Consider the following 21499-nt stretch of genomic DNA (forward strand, 5'->3'; position numbering starts at 1 on the left):
CTCTTATACCCTTCAGACCTCTCTGCACTATTTCAAGAGACTGTCGTCCTGAAATCTCTTCCTGGAAATCTCCGAGTTTTCTCCTTATCAGATCCATCTCAAATCTCTCCTCCTGATTTCTTTTCGCCAAATTCTGGCTGTCTCTGACTTGATTCTCACTCCGAATTCTCCCTGAGCAATTTCACAGTCATCTATAATTATCATTAACATATCAAAAACTTCACAGCTCTTGATTTGACATTTCTTCCAACTATATTTGCAACTCACTGTTGGAAGATCATTCCTGAGATGTTGTGGCAGCAACTCAAAATCAACATGTCAAAAACTGAACTTGTTATCTTACCTCTATAACCTCTTCTTTCAATCTAAGAGAGTGGATGTACGTATAACTGACTCATTGTGCTGTACAGCAGAATTTAACACAATACTGTACATCAACTATACTCCAATAAAAATTAATTTTAAAAATAAAACCTCTTCTTTCTTCTAACATGTTCCCAATATTATTAATAGTCTCTCTCTCTCTCTGCTAGATCACGCAAGCCAAGAACACCAACAATATTTCCAATTCCTTTCTCCCCTCTCTTCATAATTTCACATCCAACCATTAATCAAGTCCGATTAAATGTATTCCAATAGGTGTTTCAACCCCTTACACTTTTTCACTTCTTGGTAAGAACTGTACCAATTCTCACTTAGACCACTGCAAGAACCTCTAAGTTATCTCCCTACTTAATACCATATCTTACTCTAATCTATATTTTAGGTGATAGCCAGAATGACATTCAAAATAAACTTCAAAATTACTTCCTTGTTCAAAAAGGCTAGACATTTTCATTCTCAAAATAAAATTCAACCCGCTGTCTCCGTGTCATGAGATCAAGTATCATTCCCATGCATTTACACTCCAGCCATACTAAACTGACATAAGTACTGACAGTTGTCTTCACGCATCCAGGCCCTAGTTCAAACCATCTCTCAAATTCAATTACCCTCTCATCAACTTTACTCTAGGTCAAAGTGCTACCTCCCCCATGAAATTGGCACTAGACTCCAACAGGAATCAATCATTTCTTTCACTCTGTGCTTCCAAAAGAATCTATATCTCCATCATAACACTTTCCACACATTTACCTTTTTATTTAATTGTGCTCATATTTTCCTGCCACGCTGTAAATTCTATGAGAACAGAGACCGTGTCATATGCATTTTATTAATCCTTCAAAGCACCCACAAAAACGCCTTAACCATGGCAGGATCTTACAAAATGTAGAACAAAACTGAACATACCTGCTGGCAGCTCTCTAAATCGCAGATATTCCATAGACCGTGTAGTCACAAGTGGTTTTTGAGGATAATACAGAACATGGGCCAACGTATCCATACGAACATGAAAGTTGGTGATATAAACCCCCATAGCCTGCTTACCCATAGCAGACTGGTATGTGTTTCTAGGGGACTAAAAGTAGAAATGAAAAGCAGAATCAATGAAAATTTATTTACTTCTAAATAAATAAACAGACTCTACAGGGTACTTCATAAATCAGAAATATGGTTGGTAAAGTTTCTACTTTTTCTGGAATAAGCAATTATGGCTCTTAAGAGTCAACACAAGAATAAGTATATTAAATGCTGTAATCAATAGCCTTTATACCACAAGGCTTTTCTTTCAGAAGAAACTATAGACTAATTTCTAATTTTTATTCTACTTCCCCCAAATTCCTCACAAAGCATAGTTAAAAACTGGTACCAACCTGGTTATGATCAGGAAAAGGAATAATAGAGGCACAGACACCAAGAATCATTGATGGATGAATTTCACAGTGTGTATATGTGGAACAATAAGCTACTTCTTTCTCCTGTAAATCATCTGGGGTCATTGCAAGCATCACTGTTTCTTCTTCAAGAGTATCAATATATTCTACCACCCCACTGGCCACAAGATCCTGCCAACTGAAAAAGAAGAATTCATTTAATTTCCTTACTTCCTGAACTATCTTAGTTAACTAGGCTTCCTACTTAATTAAGAGTATTCCTGTATCTGTATGTACTCATATAGGAAGAGTCCTAAAATACGTATATTATTGTTAACAGTGGGAAAAAAAAAAGTTACTCCACAATACACATAAAGTATGGCTCTGTAACTATTAGTTTGTTTTTATCTGCTCTGATCTAAGAACCTACTTGTGAGGCTAGTGGGTGAGTATATAAAAACAAAGAATAAGGTCTGGAAGAATATATACTCCAATCGGTAACAGTACTTACTTTCGAAAAGGAAGGCGTGAACTGGAGGCTTTTATATATTTTATTACATCTATTTTTTGAATTTTTTTTACAATAAAACTATATACATTCATATATCACTAATAATAAATTGTAAAAGATTCTTTTTATTAAATTTATTATATATTATTCATATTATGTTATATATTACTTCATCACATAGGTTATTTCTTTTTCTTTGGCCACACCACATGGCATGTGGGATTCTAGTTCCCTGACTAGGGATCAAACCTGAGTCCCCTCCGAGCAGTGAAAGCTCTGAGTCCTACGTAGGTCATTTTTTATTAGTAGAGATAGTCTTTACCATGTCACAAAGACTTTTATTCTTAAATAAGACCCTACAAGTCTCTTGAAAGAAAGTGTTAAGGCACTCAGTTGTATCCAACTGTTAACGACCCCTTGGACTGTAGCCTGCCAGGCTCCTCTGTCCATGGAATTCTCCAAGAAAGAATACTGGAGTAGGTAGCCATTCCCTTCTCCAGGGTATCTTCCCAACCCAGGACTGAACCTGGTCTCCTGAATTGCAGGCAGATTCTTTACCATCTGAGCCACCAGGGAAGCCCCAAGTCTCTTACTTAAGAAAAATTAAGAACAACAAATGTAATTGGTTATGAGTACAGAGTTTCTTTTTTTTGGGGGGGGGGGTGGTCAAAGAAAATATTCTGGAATTAGATAGTGCCAATGGTTGTACAATCTTGTGACTATACTAAAAACCACTGAATGACACACTTTAAAATGTTTTATGTCATGTTAACTATATCTCATTTTTTTTCTAACTGCATGTTCTTACCTGTAATTGTTATATTCTCTCTCTTTCAATTGATCAATGTGTCTCTTCTTCAAAAGCAGCTTTTGTTTTTCCACAATTAGAAGTGGTCTACAAATACGGCCTGCGTCTGTATAGATCCGAATCTCCCTCTCTCGAATATCTCTGATCATAGAAACCTACACATAAGAAGACAAAATAGTCTCATGAACTTATATTTTCTCTGTATCATTAAGGCTGAGATAAAATAACATTAATAAATTATCAGATAAAACTAATAGATATTAGTTTATCATTGTTCAATATGCTAAAAACCTAGGTATAATTTAAAATTTTATAGAGGATAAATATTTAGCCTTGATAATTATAGAGCTGAACAACATCTGGTAATGTCATGCAAAATAAAATATGAAGAAAATGTATTTTTGATATCAAAACACTAGTATGCGACAATTTCTTATTTTTGTCTCTAATTACATATACTTCACTGTGTAACCTTTCAATATCCAGCCCTGTGTCACTGCTCCAATCAAGCCTTCCCAGTTGTAAGCCTGACTTCTCATGATAGTCTATCAGCAAATGGTTTACAATCTAGATGTCTAATACAGCAGTCACTAGCCACAGGTCACTACTAAGCACTTGAAATGTGGCCATTCTAAAAGGAGATATGCTGTAAGTATAAACTACTTACTGAATTTGAATGATAAAATTTATCACTAATAATTTTCCATAGATTATATGTTGAAATTGTATTATTTTTGATGTATTAAGCTAAATAAAACACACTTATTTTCATCTATTTCTTTTTTTCTTTTTTTCTGCCACACAACGTGGCTCGTGGGATCTCAGTTCCCCGACCAGGGGCTGAACTCATACCCTCAGCAGTGAAAGCATGTAGTCCTACCACTGGACCGCCAGGAAATACCCTTTTTTTTTTCTTTAATTTTTTTAACATGACTACTAGAAAAATTTAATTGTCTATGTAACTCACATTGCATTTCTACTGGATAGTGCTAGAAAATATATTCCTGGAAAATATCAAAAATATTTTGGAAAAATTTACAATAAAGAGCATAATATTAAAAGTACTACCGAGTTTGACATGCCAATATCAAGAAGTAAACAAACAAAAATTTCCAGTGAATTTTCTAGATCTAATATATAATCTTAAAAGTCAACTAAGAAATGAATTGCTAATGAGTTAGGAAATGGAAAAATAGACTGGTATTTCTACATAAAAGTACTTTCAAAAAGTGAAATCACAACTGGATACTTTCATTAAAGAAAAGATTGCGTAGGGAATTTCCGGTTGGTCTAGGCTTTCACTGCTGGGGTCCAGGTTCAATACCTGGTGGGGGAACTAAGACCCCACAAGCCATGTGACGTAGCCATAGAAAAAAAAAGATTGCGTTTATTTAAAGGAAAAGTTCGGATTATTCAGTTTTAAAACAACAGTAAATCATTAAAGCTTAATCAAAAAACACTAAATTCTCCCAAAATGTAAAGAGTAAAAAGCCAAGAAAAAGAAAATGTCCCACATTCTTAGCCCACTTCCTATCCTTAGAAAAAAATCTGAGATGAAACTATGTGTGTGAGCAAAAACACCATGAACAGTATTCTCAAATGCTTTCCTTGAATCCTTAGAGAATTCCTAATAGAATATAAAGTATTATATTACAATAACAGAATATAGCTCTTTTGTTTTAATGTAAAGACATAAACTGAGCTGTGTCTCCTCAAAGGCCAAACAGAATCTTGTATTCCAAAGGAAACAGGTGTTCTCGAGAAGACTACTGACGGGAAAGCCTAACAGGTCCAACACAAAGCTAAAGTTAGAGATGGCTAAGATGAGAACCTCTGGTTATCAGAAAACATAAAGGGTAAGAAAAAGAAAAAGTACTAGACTCCTAAAAAATACATACAATTCTCCTACTAAGAGGCTCCCAACAACATTCTCCAATAGGAGATTAAACAGTCCAGTTCAAGGACACAGGGCCCATTTATAGTTTCAACAAACACTCACTGTCAGACACTACATATCAGGCATCACACTCAGAGCTGAAAATACAAAGTCATTTAAGACATATTCATTGCCTCTGAGAAGTTAACAGTATAGTGAGAGAAGCAGGCACATAAATCAATAGTTACTATCTGGTATATGCATTCTGTCAGAACTTATTCAAGGAAAATATGCTATATATAGTCACACAGATAGGTCTAAATCAGGGGCTCAGTGAAGAGCCCTATAGACCAAATCTGCCCTCACCTGCCATTTATTTTCAAAAGAAAAAAATACAGTTATACTGATTTGTGTACTGTCTATGGCTACTTTTCACTACAACAGCAGAGCTGAATACACAACAGACACTGTATGGTGAACAAAGACTAAAATATTTACTATCTGGTCCTTTAAAGAAAATGTCTGCCAACCTCTGATCTAAATCAAACTGGGGGGTCAGGTAAAGTATCCTGAAGAAGACAAGAGTTAATACTAGAGTTTTACAGAATTAGTGAGATTTATCTAAAAAAAAAGTAAAAAACACCTTCTCCCTACTATGTTTTTGAGGAGGCATGGGTGACAGGGAGCACAAACATTCCAGTTTGAGGGAAAGGGCTCATGGAAAGGTAAAGAGGCCTGAACAGCATGAAGAACTTAATTTTACCCTAGAGAACACAGCAAACCTCAGCAGAAACAAAAGGCATTAACAAAATTCTCAATCATAAAAAACACAATGCTGGTTCTTGGGCTTTCTCTTATCTCTGCCTGCTGCCCTCAAGTGAAGCAAGCTGCTCCTGACTTCCAGCTCTGAATACCCCTGGCTCAAAACCCAGAGTCTGCCTGCTAGAGGAAGACTTGGAGCAGCCAAACCTTGATTCTCTGCTTTGCTAGGTAGACAGGTGGCCAGCTTAAGTGTGTTAGTTTCTCTCCAAATCCACTTTCCCCTGGAAAGACCGAAAGGTGCAGATGTGGGGAAATCAAAAAGAGCCTGAGCCCAGCCCTCAACGTATTACACTGAAAGCAAAAGCCCTATTTTGGGGAGGAATAAAGTTCATTTGGTATTTTGATGATTAAAAAAAAAAAATCCTATACCCAGAGCACGTCAACATCCACCTAAACATAAAAGAATCTAATAGAGGTGTATCACATTTTAAGAATTAATCTCTGGATTCCAACAAAGGAGGTTATCAGAGATGATCATTCCCTTTTTAAAAGCATTGTCAGCTTCACAAAAAGATTCTCAAAAGAATATACTTTAAAATGTAATCTGAATTCTAAAATATAATTTAATAATAAATTACATGTCAAAACTTTGGATGCATATATCTAAGGCATTAAAGTAAGTAATACCTTATTATTAAATCTAGCTCAAAACATCTAGACTTTTGACAACATACTTTAAAATTCAAAGGACACCAGTTCAAGAAAGATATCAGTGCAAAGAAAACTTTCACTTAGCCTTATGCCTCATTCAGAAATCCCAGAGATCACGTCCTGTTAAATAAATAAAGATTCTTACTTCAGACACAATGATGTCCATCTGACGCCGCAACTTCCGTAGTGTGTTCATAAGTTGTTCAGGATCTTTATGTATTCCAACCCAACAGCCATTAACAAAAATCTTGGTTGCACTAAAATAGAAAACCAAAAGCATTTTGTACTTAGTAACTCTGTAATAAGCTATAACCAAAAATTAACAAGTTTTTTTTTTTTTAATTGCATCTATACACACTCAGCAATAGCTGCAGGAGAAATCTCTTCTAAATTTTCCATACTCCATTCTTCTAAAAATTCCAGAATTGGAGAAGGTTGAGATCCAACTGAAATATAAGCCATCAGGGCTAAATTCTTCACAAGTCCTACAGCATGGCCCTTGGAATAAATAAAGTACACATTACTCATACTGATTTAACATGCCTTTCAAAATTATTTTCCACACTTCCCCTCCAATTTGATTTCAGAATGTATTCTTACTTCCTAAGAACAAAATTATAATATCTTAGTTCCATACTACACTTAGATAATTAAATAAAATTAAAAATTACTTATAAAAGTAATTATGTTCTACATGATAATTCTTGTACTTTTTGTCTTGAACATAAATTCTAATGTATTACCTCTGGGGTCTCAGCAGGACACACCATTCCCCATAATGTATTATGCAATTGTCTGGGTTTTGCTAGTTTGCCATCTCTACCAATGGGAGAATTTAAACGACGCAGGTGAGAAAGAGTAGATGCAAAAGTCAGGCGATTTAATACCTAGAAAACAATAACACATCTTTATAGAGCTTGGGCATTTCTGTTACTCACACTATCATATTTTTGGCAAACATTACAATGAGGCAAAGTCATATTGTCACATATAATCCACTCAGTGTCCAACTGTTTCCATCCTTCCTTTCTCCAATCTGCCCTGGATAATTCTGTTCACTCTTGTAACTTAACTGACCCTTACAGCAAGGATGGCAAATATATGACATACAGTTCTAACATGCCACATAAATGTTTTATGGCCTATCTCCAAACATTTGGATGTTAGTGAGGTTTTTTTTAACTTGTTTTGTTCTCTGCTGTATCCCAGTACCTAGAACAGTACTTGGCAAACATCAGGCACTAAGTGTTATATGCTACCAACTCTCATTCCTTTGACCACAGCAAACATCACTAACCCATCCCAGAACTTTTTCCAGGTTGAGGCGTCTGAACCCAACACAGAGATTCAATATTTAAAGAACACTAAGCAAGGTAATACTGGTGTAAGTACGGAGTTTAGAGAGATATAAAGCAATCAACACAATCTCAATGTACCTAATAACACATCACCTCTTTCCCCACACCTAGAACAATCCATCCTCCTTCCTCTTCCTAAATCTCCTATCATGGTTAATGGTGTCACCCTTCCCTGTATCTCCCAACCTAGAAATCTCATGATATCTTTGTCTCTGACTTCCTTTCATACATCAATAAACATATCCTGTTGACTCCATTTCCCAACTTCCCCAAAAACCTAAACTGTCCATTCCCAATGTCACAGCAAAAAACCAGCTCACCTCTTACCTGTACTACTATCATTAGCTCGTAAGTCCCTGCAATGTCCTCTCCAATCTACTCTGCTCAGTTACCACAATTATTAAAACACAGATACAGGTAAGTTCACATCACTCACCAAATTAAAAAATATTAGACAGTTCCCCACCAGCTAAAGTAGCATGACACTGAAGCTCTTTTCAATGAAGTCCCAAACAACCTTCCCCTACCATAGTCTTCAGAACTTCTGTACTCCATCCACATTGCCAAACACTTCTCACCTCCACAACTCTGACATGCAACTGCCACAGGATGGAATGCACTCCCCATTCTGCTCTGCTTGGTGAAATTCCACCACTTCTATAGAAGACACCTGACCACCTCCAGGAAGAACTGTTCTCTTCTCTCTGTTCTATGGAGTTTTCCATCATTCAACTAATCACAAAGCTTTCCAAACTTCCCAATATTTCTCAAATCTGACTCCACTCTCTACCTCCATAGAACTGTTCTACTGCAGGCTCTAACCATTTCTCACTGAGCCTGTTGGAACAATCTTTCTGCCACCAACTATGCCCTTCTCAAATCTTTTCTTCACAATGACATTTACTGTGAAGCTACCTAAAAAGCAAAAGCGAATGCCCCTCTACGAAGTGTTTCCAAGCTCCCCTCTCCAACCCCACCTTTCTAACTCTCCCATTTTGATTTGAAAACACTAGAATGATCTAGCTCTTCCCACATACACGTGCCCTTTTCTCCCTCTGTCCCTTTGTTCAGGATATTAAGAACTTTTTTCCAGTTTTCCTATGAGCTATTGGTTCTACCCTCCTCCAAGGCTTGGGCTATTTCTCAACTACCCTTCAAGATCCAGCTCACGTGCCACCTCCTAAAGAAAACATTTCTGTTCACACTCTCAGGCAGTGCTATATGCCTTTCTCTAGCACCTCCACAGAGCAAGCATGCATAGCTCTCATTTAATACTCCCTGTACCATGCTGTAATATCTGTTTACATCTGTGAGTACAGACTGTAAGCTATTGAAGATCAGGGATCATGTTTTATTCATTTTTTGCAGCTCCAACGTGTGACAGAGCTCTTGGCACATCTTAAGACCCAGGAGCTGAACTCAATTGGCAGGATGGCATTTATCACAATTCAGCTCAAGGCATAGTGAGATATACAAGGGCAAATGTTTCCTCTAATAGATGGTGAGCTCCTTGAGGGCTGGAATCAACCTGTGAACCCAGCATCACAAACACCAACTAGAGTCAACAAATCCTTACTAAACTAAAAGAAACTAGAAATTTAACTGGGCTATGAGCATCCTTCCATAATTCTTAAGATATTTAGGCTCCCAGGAATCAGGAGGTTAAAGTTGGTGTCTGAATGCCAAATTTATTAGGCGATAGTGGTGTAGGCTTGTTTTTTAAAAAAAAAAAAAAAAGGCAAATGAGGGAGAGATCCCTTCCATAAAGCTAAACACGTACATGGTAAGTTTTAAATCTCATATGAAAAGTAATTACGAAAAATAAATAAAAACACCTGGTGAGACATTTTTGTAAAATGTTTCCCCCATTAATCATTCTGAGAGTACCTACTGCAATCACTGTACATAAAAACAAGGCAACATACAGAAATCAGCGTTAGAAGTATTACATTACACAAAATAATTTATTCCCTGGGTATCAGTTTCTAATATGGAACTTTTAAGACAAAAATTTCATGAACATAGACTGTTCCACCTCCTAAGAACCTATGTGAATTTATTAAATATCTTGATGAGAGTCAAAACTTTAAAATCTCTTACTAGTGCTAACAGCTAACTTAAGAAAATTTTCACTTATGTAATTCAAAAGCCTCCAAGTGCTTTTATATCTGACTAAGAAAAAAAAAGGGAAAACAATTTACATTCAATAAATGAAGATTCTATTAGTTTCGTAATGTTTTCTTATCAAACCTGTAGTCACAGTTGACATCCTTACCTGAGATACTCCAGCTCTGGCTTGATGAGCTTTCTTTTGGTCACCCCAGTTTCCAGTAGCTAAAGAATATTTTAGGCCATCAGATATAATCCTTGTTTTAATTGCCAATTCCAAGTTAAAATCCTTTCCACGATCAATGAACTTCTGGGCATAGATCCGTACTTCTTTAAGCAAATTCTTAAACATTCTGCCCAATAAAATGTTTTAAACATGTCAAGGTCTGTAACATGAATTCTTTAACAAGGACACTGTTGCCCACAAGGAGGGGAAAAGTGGTTAAGATGGGGGGGGTTATTCTTTTTTAGATAAAAAGCACAGATGTACATACAGTACCAAAACATACACAAGCAAAGCAGTAAGGGAAAAATAGTCGAAAGAGGCTCCTTAGTGAGGTGGTAACAAAACAAGGTTGAAAAACACTAATATACAACACAACAAATAACAAAACATGCACAAAACACTGCTAATATTTTTGTGCTAAACTGTCTACTTAATTTTTACAAATAAGTTTTTCCAATTATAGAAGTAGTATATGTTCATTATAGAAAATATAAAAACATATTAAGAACAAAATAAAAATCATGTATAACCTTAATTCTGACACAACCATTGCTTCCTCTCTAGCTTTTGTGTTTTTATAAACTGCAAAGCAGAGCTAATAAAAATTCCAATATCAGCACTCAGGAAATCAATCAATAACTGAGCTTTCTCAACTGCTTTGCAACGGCAGAGACAAATAAAGAAAATGTAAACAAGTGATAAACGTCCTCACAATCTTGAAATTCTCAGATATGAAGCAGAACTAAACTGCACAACTGGCAAAGAATGTGACTAACTTCACATGTACCCATTATGCATGCCAAGATAGTTTTCTAGCACCTCCATGTGCCATAACCAATCTAAAGTGAAATTTATCTACTTTTAACAGTATCATTCCATAATTTCTTACCCTCTAAATAAGAATGCAAGTAGTGGTCCAGCAAGGTCCAATCTTTTGTTTCCATAGTGATCTCTGTCATCTAACTCTCTTCTACCCAAAGCTGCTAGCAGCAACCTATGAACCATGTACCTTTAAAAAAAGAAAAAGAGAAAGCACGTGGTTTTGGCTTTCTTTTTTTTTTTAACATATACTAAAAACATCAATTTTGACATTTTCAGCTTTAAGAAAAACTTCATCTCAACCACATCTTGGCAAAGAACTTAAAACAATGAAATATGACATACCCCAAGAAATAAGCTTTCTTGGTCTCACAAAAATCACTGACGCCAACATGAGGGAGCATTTCTTTCTGTAATACTTCCTTGGCATATTTAATTCTTTTCTCTTTGGTAACACCAGGCTTTGCCCCTCTTGAACCAATGAAATTTAGTGCAACATTCTGTTCTTGGATGACAAAAGCTTCATCGAGTGATGGTTTAACCTATTTGTTAATTAAAATAAAATTATTTTTGAATTCATTATCTTTAACATAAGGCAACTGTCAATTTATAATATGTTAAATATCCCTATGGACACCTAATTAAATATGCAAATATTTTTAGAAATTCAAGGAACCACAAAATCCTAGAACTTAAAAACACCTTACTGATCTAGGGAACTCTGAAAAAAATGATCAGCATGGACAATCATACTTTCCAGAAAAATACAAATAATTCCATTATAACAGAGCACAGTGGGTTTGGGTTTTTTTAAATATTTTAATAAACAATAGCTTAAAAAAAGTTCCTTTCAAATATCTAAAATCAATTTAGAGAAGTTTAACACCCAAACTGGACTTCCCTGGTGGCTCAGATGGTAAAGCGTCTGCCTACAACGTGGGAGACCCGGGTTCAATCCCTGGGTTGGGAAGATCTCCTGGAGAAGGAAACAGCAACCCACTCCAGTATTCTTGCCTGGAAAATCCCATGGACGGAGGAGCCTGTTAGGCTACAGTTCATGGGGTCGCAAAGAGTCAGACATGACTGAGAGCCTTCACTTCACTTTAACACCCAAACTAAGCTCAAATGAATAAATGTGTCATAATGTTGTCAGCTTTGGTTTAAGAGGTTATCCTTTCTTTTAACTATCTAAATTCTTATCTTTAAGTATTAAGGGGAAAAAAAGCGTAACTACTGGCAAAAGCTTAAAGTAAAATCTAAACGGAATCCATTTTGTCATGTAATCATAACAATAAATACTCTAATAACTAAAATATACTTCACTTTCTAACTGTGTGACCAATGTTTAGCCTATATTTTACTTTATTTCTCTGTAGTCTTAAAGACTTTGGATAATTCAGGACAACTTTAAGAATATCAAGTACTCCTTAGACAAGGATGACTGATGAGGAAATGCGTATTTATCTAGATTCAACAAACCTTCCCATAAAAGCAGTAACTTTACAGTGGAGGAAACTAACAGCTGCCGCTGTGAAATTAACATTACCAATGATGGGACAAAATGACATCATGTGACTTCTGATGTGATGCCCTGGGAAGCACATATTATGATCTCTAGATTTGTCCTGCCAAGAAATGGTGTAAATTGAATGTAATCATGAGGAAATATCAGAAAAATTCAAGTTGAAGGATATTCTATAAAATAAATGGCCTACCCGCTCCAAAAACTTCAGTGTTATGAAACAACAGAAAGAGACAGGGGAAGATTAAAAGAGACTAAGCAAACATTAAAAACAATATGTAATAGATGACTGACTGGATTTTGAACCAGGAAAAAAAAATGCTATTAAGGATATTATCAATATCTCTGGCAAAAACTTGAATAAGTTCTCCAGATTAACAGTATGTACTACACCAAAATACCAATTTTAAAAACTGCACTATGATTATGTGAGTAAATATCCTGATTCTTATGAAATATACACTGAAGTATTTAGGAATAAAGGGGCATGATGCCTAAAACTCACTTTCAAATGATCCAGAAAAAAACAATGTATATATATAGATAAAAAGAATCCTAAAACAAATGTGGTAAAGGTAACAGCTGCTAAATACAGGCACAGACTATATAGGAGTTATTTGTAACTTTTCTGTAAGTTTGAAATGTTTTAAAAATAAAAATGTTTTGGTTTTTTTTTAAGATATCAACTCTTCTTTTCCCCTTACTAAACTGCATCAGACTAGTGTGCCTTTATGATTTTCCTTATTACTACTTCTTCCTTACTGCTGTCAGTGAACTCTGACTGCCTCTAGTTTTCAGGTCAATTTCACATAGAACTGTCAGGAAAAGAAGTCAAGGCAGGGCTGAAGGCTTTTGCTATACAGTAAATAGAATGGGGTTTACAACAGCTAAATTGATCTTCAGAGCAGCTTTCTTTTGTGTTTTAGGATTAGCAACAGTGAGTAACTTTAAATCTCTAGAAGAACACTATGAATACATTTTGCTTGCACATTACCATTTCCATCATCTCTGGATCTTCAAAATCATAAATAATATGCTCTAAAATATCTCTGTCAGACACAAAACCTAGTGCTCTAAACACAATAATGATGGGAACTTCTTGCTTGATATACGGTAGGGTTGCCACAATACGTTGACCAATAGCACTCTTTTTTGCACCCTAAGAAAAAAAAAAATCATTAGAATATGAGAATAGAGATTACAGTCATATATAAACATCATAAGAACCTTTTCATATAAATGGCCATTGTAAGTATTTCAAAAAAAGCATGCCTCTCATACTCTAAGGAATGTCCTATGGCTGCTTTTCAAAAACCACTGCAACAGGTTTACTTATTTGACAGACAGGCTGGTCATTCAGACCTGAGAGAATTTCCATTCTCTACTCTATGTTTGCCAAGATTCTCTAGAATACCTCAAGACTGTATCTGGAAACTCTGCCTGCAAAAGAATATAAACACAGGCTACCACTCGTCCTTTCCCCCAACCAAAAAAATTAGGAAGTTTGGAAGAAATAGATGGAAGGGAAGATAAGAGAGACAATAGATAGGCAAATGTGGGAAAAAAGCCAAGAACAGAATGAAAAATAAACTGAGAGTTGGTCAGTGAGGTATCTCTAAATATGAATGATGTTTCAATATTAAAAAACAGTCTCTTTCATATAGGTTTCTCTTTTACAATTTCTCTCTTCAATTGCACACAGAAATGAAATAAGTTACCAGCCTTCACTGGCATACACAAACACCTGGTTTCTCAATTTTAATCAAACTTCTTTCCTTTAGTATCAAACTCTATCTTCTCTTTGCCTCATAATCCTACATTATCATGGTTCATTTAATAACTGTTTCTGTTGTCTTCCTCCTCCTACTTCAGGCCTCCTTCCTTAGAAACCTTATTTCATCTCATGAGTGTTCAGTAACAACTTTTCACAGATGATACCTAAATCTTCATCTTGGTCTTTTTCCTGTACCCACAATCCTCACAACTCCAACTGTCATTCGGTTGTTTCAACAATTATTCCACCTGTTTCATCATAGACCTTTTTCAGAATATGCAAACATTTAAAAAGAATGCCTATACCATGTACTGCTCGCATCACAACATTCTCTCTAAAAATCAATTCTTGGAAGTTCTCTATTTTATCTTGAGCCTCAGGATAGAATAACAGAATCTTTTTTTTTTCATGGCTGCCTATAGGCTATTGATACTCATAACCATAGTGTTTGCACTTCAGGCAGACTGACTAGTCATCTTTTGGGGCACACACACTTAAGGAGCTTAATAAGGTACAGGAAATTCAATGGCTGAGACTACTAATTTCAGTCTGTCTGTCAGCAAGCCTCAAGGCCCAAGGCAAGTAATTACACTCCATTTCCTAATTTGTAAAGTTAAAGAGGTGAGGGAAGGTTTCAGATTGTTATAAAATAGCTACTGTGGGCACTAATAGGCAAAACAGTGAAGCCCTGGGCAATGATTACACAAAGCTTGGTTGATGCAAAGAGTTGTGAGATACCAAGTGTCCCACACTTGGCCAGATTTGACTACAGAGCACGGCAAAAGCATACAAAGTATGGGAATGGGCAGGTGGCTACACCTTTTAGCCACAACTTCCAAGTTGATAGAATCACTGTGAACAATTAAAAAAAGTTAAAAACACTACATAGAGGGAGTTGCCTGCTGGTCCAGTGGTTAGGACTTAGCCCTGTCACTGCGGGGGCCTGGGTTCAATCCCTGGTTAGAGAACTAAGTTCTTGCAAGCCACATCGCACAGTCAGAAAAAGCAAGAGCAAAATACCCTAAAAATAACTACACAGAAATATACATGTATATTGAAATGCCAACAAAATAAAGACCATACACCTCAACTGTTCATTTCATTCCCTTTAAAATGTTATCCTTTTATTTCAAGATTATAAGACAAAGACCTTATATTTTTACTCAGTGATTTTCAACTCTGGCTTTGCATGAGAATATTCCAGGGAATTAAATGGGTCCCCAAGCCCCATTCATCAAATGAAAATTCTGGAAAGAACCATAGGATCTCGAGTCATCCTCCTATTATATCAAACTTTACCACTAAATCTAGATGATTTTCCTTTCTCTGCCTCTGATTAATTCACTTTGCCCATAGCTTCCATGATAATCTCCCTAACATACTGTGTTCCTTATACTTCTGCCCTCCATAATCCAGGCCAACGCTTATCAATTAAGAATCCACATCACAATCACCTGGGGATCTTTCCCAAACACTTGTAGCTGAGCTCCATTCTACCCCAGTCACAAGAAAAAAATATTTTAATTCTTTAAAACACTTACTCTACATGGGATTTTTAACTCGAGGCCCTTAAACCTCTATGTTTAAGTTCTTCTTTTATAAAACATCAAAGAGACATTACACTCTGCAGAAGTGTTTATAAGAGCACAAGACTGGAAACCTAAACAGCCATCAGTAGGGAATGGCTCAATAAATTATACTACATCCATACATGGAGGATCACATCTCAGAAATAATGAAAAACTGCTGATCTAAGTTTGTTTTTAAAAGTTACCAGCAAGGTGCAAACATTGTTTTTGAATTAAGACTATTTCTGAATGGACTCATGAGAAATTATCAAAAGTAGCTGCTTCTGAGGGGAGAGATTTGCAGGTCAAAGGGAGACTACTTTTTATAGAATACTTTTTTTTGTACTTTTCTGAACCACTTTAATGTGCATATATGACTTATATTAAAAATTTTAACAAATAAAAATATACATGAAATTAGTTACAACAAATTTCCAGGGGAATTGCAAAAATTAAATCAAGTGACCTAAGCAACATAGTTGGCACACAGCAAGAGTCAAGAAATGTTATTGTTAGAGTGCATTATCGTAAGTAACATGCCTATGCTGGGTGGCTTCTAAGATGGTGCTCAATGATCCCTGCCTCTGTTACTGCCTTGTGTGGTCCCCCTGGAGAACAGACTGGATGTGCTGAATTGCGCCTAACAAAAAGAACATGGCAAAAACGACAGGATGTTGCTTTTAAGATGAAGGCATGCTACAAAGTCACTTCAGTCGTGTCCGACTCTGTGCGACCCCAGAGACGGCAGCCCACCAGGCTCTCCCGTCCCTGGGATTCTCCAGGCAAGAACACTGGAGTGGGTTGCCATTTCCTTCTCCAATGCATGAAAGTGAAAAGTGAAAGTGAAGACGCTCAGTCGTGTCCAACTCTTAGCGACCCCATGGACCACAGCCTACCAGGCTCCTCCATCCATGGGATTTTCCAGGCAAGAGTACTGGAGTGGGGTGCCATTGCCTTCTCCAGATGAAGGCATAAAAGATGGCAATTTCCATCTTGTTCATATGCTCCATGGCTCTGCTCAATTACTCTGACAAGCAAGCTGCCATGTTGTCAGGGGCTATACAGAGGGGCACCACGTGGCAAGGAACTGAATCTTGCCAACAACCACAAAAACGAGCCTTACAATGACTGTGGCCCAAAAACCTTGATTGCAGCTTTGTGACCAGTGGACCCAGCTAATCCACATCCAGAAACTGCGACATGATAAATGTTGCTACCGGAGTAATTTGTTACACAGCAATAAGTATTAATAAATAAAATGCCTTTCATACAACACTGATAATATGTTTCAGAAAAACTTTTTGACAAAGCATGCAGCCTGGTAACTTACAGAACTAGATGAGAAGGAATAAACCCAAATAATATCATGTAATATTCCATACCTGTCCTCCTCTCGCCAGCATGCTAACCCAGATAGTGCTGGTGGGCCGAGAAGAATTCTCCAGACATGATCTACACTCTCCTGTGTAGGCATATTTGGAATCCTTTTTGGCAAACACATAGACTGTGTTTGTTGCCATTTTCTCTTGAGCAATCAGAACCTACATGGACAATAAAAGTTATAGCCATAAAACACACAAAGTCTTTGAATTAGAAAGAATAGTGAAAGCTGCATCTTAATTTAATCGGACTGTACAAGCTCACTGAAATAACAATTCTTAAACTTTACATACTGCATTTTGCATAAACATTTCAGTTCAGTTCAGTCGCTCAGTCGTGTCTGACTCTTTGCGACCCCATGAACCACAGCACGCCAGGCCTCCCTGTCCAACACCAACTCCCTGAGTCCACCCAAATCCATGACCATTGAGTCTGTGATGCCATCCAACCATCTCATCCTCTGTTGTCCCCTTCTCCTCCTGCCCTCACTCTTTCCCAGCATCAGTGTCTTTTCAAATGAGTCAGCTCTTCGCATCAGGTGGCCAAAGTACTGGGAGTTTCAGCTTCAACATCAGTCCTTCACTGAAACATATTAAGCTCAAACTGACAAAATTTCTAGTGTATATTATATATAGCTAAACCAAGTTTTGGTTTAATATAAATTCAGCTGTCACCTCCCTAATAATTCAACTGCTACTTCCAGATTATTACACAAAAGTTTACTTTTTAATTTCAACTTTCATGAGCTTAATGATCATTTGGTATTTTTTATAAACAATGCTATTATACCTTTTCTGACCCATTAATAATGAAGTAGCCACCAGGATCCAAGGGACATTCATTTAACTCACAAAGATCACGATCAGTTAAGCCATTCAATAGGCAGTAAGTTGAACGCAACATAATTGGAATTTTTCCTATAAAAGTTTTCTGATGCTGCGTCTGAAGTTGTTCTTCACCTTCTTTAATGACTGTTTTTGTTATGTCAACATAAAGTGGAGCAGAGTACCTTTGAAAATAAAAGTAGATCACAAGTTAATAGTAAGGTATTTGCTAAAACTCTCAACTGACCAAAATTTTATTTTATGAATTTTATTTCAAAATCAGCTGCTGGAAAAGAAATAAGGTTTCTTACGTGAGATTTCTTAATCTGGCTTCATTTGGCATCATTGGTGATGGCGCACCATCTCTTTCCCAATGAGTGGGCTTGGACAGGTAAATCTGTTCAAACTTCAGCAAGTATCTTGGCTAAAATGAAACCAAAAACCATGGAAAAAAGTAAATAATTTTTTCCATAAAAGATTTAATGATTCTGTTTTAATCAACAGATCATTTTGAGTAGAAACAGCTCTAGAAAATGCCAAAGTTAATCTACTTTTCTAAAATGGTGACTCTCCAGTCACTATCCATATTCCACAGGCATCAAGTTTTATACTTCATCACTCTCTTAAGGTGGAAGACAAAAAGAGACTGTAAAGACTAAGCACATATCATATGCTCTGGATTCATGTCAAACAACTAAAATGGATTTGCATTAATGATCTGTATAGCTGTTTCATGTGCCCTCTCCTTAGCTGAGGTTAGGTTAACAAAGTTACTGGAAAACAAAGAAAAGATAAATTCATACAATTAGAAACGTGTCCTAAACTAATCAACAGAACATGGGCAAAAGTAAACCTAACTCTTCAATTAAACATACAGAAGGTGTCAGCATCAGTCGCAGGGCAAAATGGAGGCGCTGATTTTGGAACCCTTCCTGTATACTGGTCAAAGCCATCCTTATTCTGGACAATGATGGAGATCAACTTTTTGCAACCTATACCAGCATCAAGAAGCAAAAGGCCTTTGAGAAGAATAGTTTCAACAGGACCCATAGGATTGACAGTGAAGCTGCCCTTTTAGAAAGCCTGAAAGTAGTATACAAAAGCAGTATCAATCTCTATTTCTGTATGATTGGCAGCTCCTATGAAAATGAGCTGAAGTTCATGGCTGTTTTGAACTACCTCTTCAACTAATCAAGCCAGATGCTGAGGGAAAATGTAGAAAAGCGAGCTCTGCTGGTGAACATTCTTCTCGGTTGTAGAAGAAATCATAGATGCAGGGGTGATCCAAGACAGGAATTCCCATATAGTGGTACACCCTGTGGCATTAAGGAGCGGATCAAATATCAAGTGGTGTAGTCAGCCAAAGAAAAGATCCAGCAGTCACTCCGGTGAAGACCACCATTCCTGGCTCTTCACTCCCTCAAAAAATCCAAGAAGAGCTCCTGGGTGACTTCTCATCCAGTCCCCCAGGTGATGCTTGCAGGATCATCTTGGGGTCACAGGGATTAAGACTCCATCTTGTCTGTAGGTGCCTCACCCTCACCCCAACCTGTACACATTTCCCCTTCCTTCTCACTCCTTTTTGTCAGTACTAGAAGGAAAGCTCTGAGCACATCTGACACAGGGCAGGGGAAGCACCCTCTTTCTTCTTTGACTGGATTATGCTCCCACGCTCTCCTAGAGCCTGTATTTTCTCCTCCACTTCTGTGCCCTGTGATGCAACTACACTTCAAAGCAGAAGGAACGTGCTGAGGGTTTTTCTCCTTTTGCCTTTACCCAGCCTTCATCCCAACAGCAAGGGGAGGGAGAGAAGATTCTTTTGTACAGAATAAGTGGGGGTGGGGAGTGGCATTTCAAGTCTCGGTATTTTCTCCTATTTCTTCTTACTGCCCAGACCTCTAGTCTTGGAAAAAATACTGGGAATATAGCAAGGGACAGCATAGAAGCAGTGATTTAAATTTTATTGAAGAGGGCCTACAAAATTCTGTATGTCAAACACAGCTGAATTTTTTTTTTTACCCTGATCCTGGCTTATAGCTTCAAAACTGCTGTGGTCTGTGTTTGTTGTGGGAGTGTCCATCTGTGTCTGATACCTTAGCTCTCCACCTTCACTACCATCAGATCTCCGCCTGACTTGTCCTCTCTGTGCCCTAGAGAAAAGCCAGTCCTGAATTAAAACTCCACTTGAGTCTTGGGAAGAAGAGTTTCTGCTCAGAACTGGAGACAGGGTGGAATTTATGACTTGGACCTCTGGGCTCTCTTAGTCCCCTTCTCTCCTCCACAGGCATTTCACTTCTCTGCCTCGGGTCTGTGAACTCTACTGCTTAATGCTGCCCGCTTCACCTCAACCTAATCCAGGGAGTAGGTCTGGGCACCACCCATCGCTAGGTTGCTAAGAGAGGTGCCTTTCTTCAGAAAACCTTTGGAATTGGAATTTCCCCAGGAAGATGAAGGATGGAACGCTCATTGCTGGGTTTCATTTCTCCCTTTGACCCAAAACTTCCCACAAAAATGTCTCAAGAAACCTTTCTGAGACTTAGCATTCTGCCCCATTCACTAACTGCCAATTCCCATGGGCAGATAACTGGGAATCCTTGAGGGGGCATTTCTGTGTAATAGATGTAAGGAATCAGTATGATAGCCACCTTCTTGTAATACTGTGTGCAAAGACAAATAAAAAAAAAAACAAAACAGAAATGCTAATTACTATTCTACATAGAGGAATGAGAATTTCCAATCATGGCTGACTGTAGCTTATTTCACAGTTAAAAAAAGAAAAGAAAAAAAAGAGAAAGAAAATTTTTCGATTAAATATATATCTGTTACCCAATAAAACAAGATCCAAAAGAACTTTCCAGAGTTGAATGGATACGGAATTTCTCTTAGTCTAAATCAAACCTCAGAAAAGGAAAAGATGGAACTAAACAGATCACTAAAGGAAAATTCTTAATACCCAAGTTTCCCAAGCTGGAGTAGGTAAAGAGCAAGAAGAACTACTGGTGATAATGAAACAAAAGGAATTCAGCCATCCAACTACTCATTTCCACTATCACCTTAGTTTAGGACATTATTATCTGAAACTTAAGCTGTTTCAAAATTTGTATCTGACTCTAGTCTCTTCCCATTCCCAGTAAACACCATTTCCAAAGCAACCTTTTTAAAATAACGCTTTATATACATTTTTTGACAGTCTTTCCACAATTTCCCATGACAGCCAATGACATCCAAGCATGTGACAACCTAGTTCCATCTTATCTTCCACTGTCAAAAAGAGATCAAGTCAAAAACAATATAATGATTATGGTGGTCCCTCCATTCCAACCACAAGCCAAATACATAAAGTATCTTTTGCTGAAATGATTAAATATTTTTTCTCTACTAAGACAAATGCCCTTCATGGTCAGCTTAAGTCCCTTCCATCTTTTGTACTAAGCTCTGATACCAAAGCTTGAGAGATCTCTTCCTTCCATAGTACTTGTTTTAGAACTCTGAATATG

The 21499-nt window shown here is 37.0% G+C and overlaps 1 protein-coding gene across 6 annotated transcripts in view; it reads right to left on the reverse strand.

The window, feature by feature from the left end:
- Positions 1-21499, reverse strand: part of POLR2B (RNA polymerase II subunit B) — a 44155-nt gene that overhangs the window by 13748 nt on the left and 8908 nt on the right. For all 6 annotated transcript variants that reach the window (XR_014081677.1, XM_081588255.1, XM_081588218.1 and 3 more), the window contains 13 exons: positions 18314-18426; positions 17968-18187; positions 17181-17339; positions 13451-13615; positions 11280-11476; positions 11005-11124; positions 10056-10242; positions 7166-7309; positions 6781-6920; positions 6568-6679; positions 3074-3228; positions 1755-1953; positions 1291-1459 (listed from right to left, as the gene is read on the reverse strand). Coding sequence is in view for 5 of the 6 variants with exons in the window: in XM_081588218.1 (XP_081444344.1) it covers positions 1291-1459; positions 1755-1953; positions 3074-3228; positions 6568-6679; positions 6781-6920; positions 7166-7309; positions 10056-10242; positions 11005-11124; positions 11280-11476; positions 13451-13615; positions 17181-17339; positions 17968-18187; positions 18314-18426 (2080 nt within the window). In the remaining variant the exon portion in view is untranslated. The remainder of the gene's footprint in view (positions 1-1290; positions 1460-1754; positions 1954-3073; positions 3229-6567; positions 6680-6780; positions 6921-7165; positions 7310-10055; positions 10243-11004; positions 11125-11279; positions 11477-13450; positions 13616-17180; positions 17340-17967; positions 18188-18313; positions 18427-21499) is intronic.

The sequence above is a fragment of the Giraffa tippelskirchi genome, chromosome 1 (genome assembly GCF_054371585.1).
Source record: "Giraffa tippelskirchi isolate mGirTip1 chromosome 1, T2T-mGirTip1v1.2.pri, whole genome shotgun sequence".
In the NCBI taxonomy this organism is placed as follows: Eukaryota; Metazoa; Chordata; class Mammalia; order Artiodactyla; family Giraffidae; genus Giraffa; species Giraffa tippelskirchi.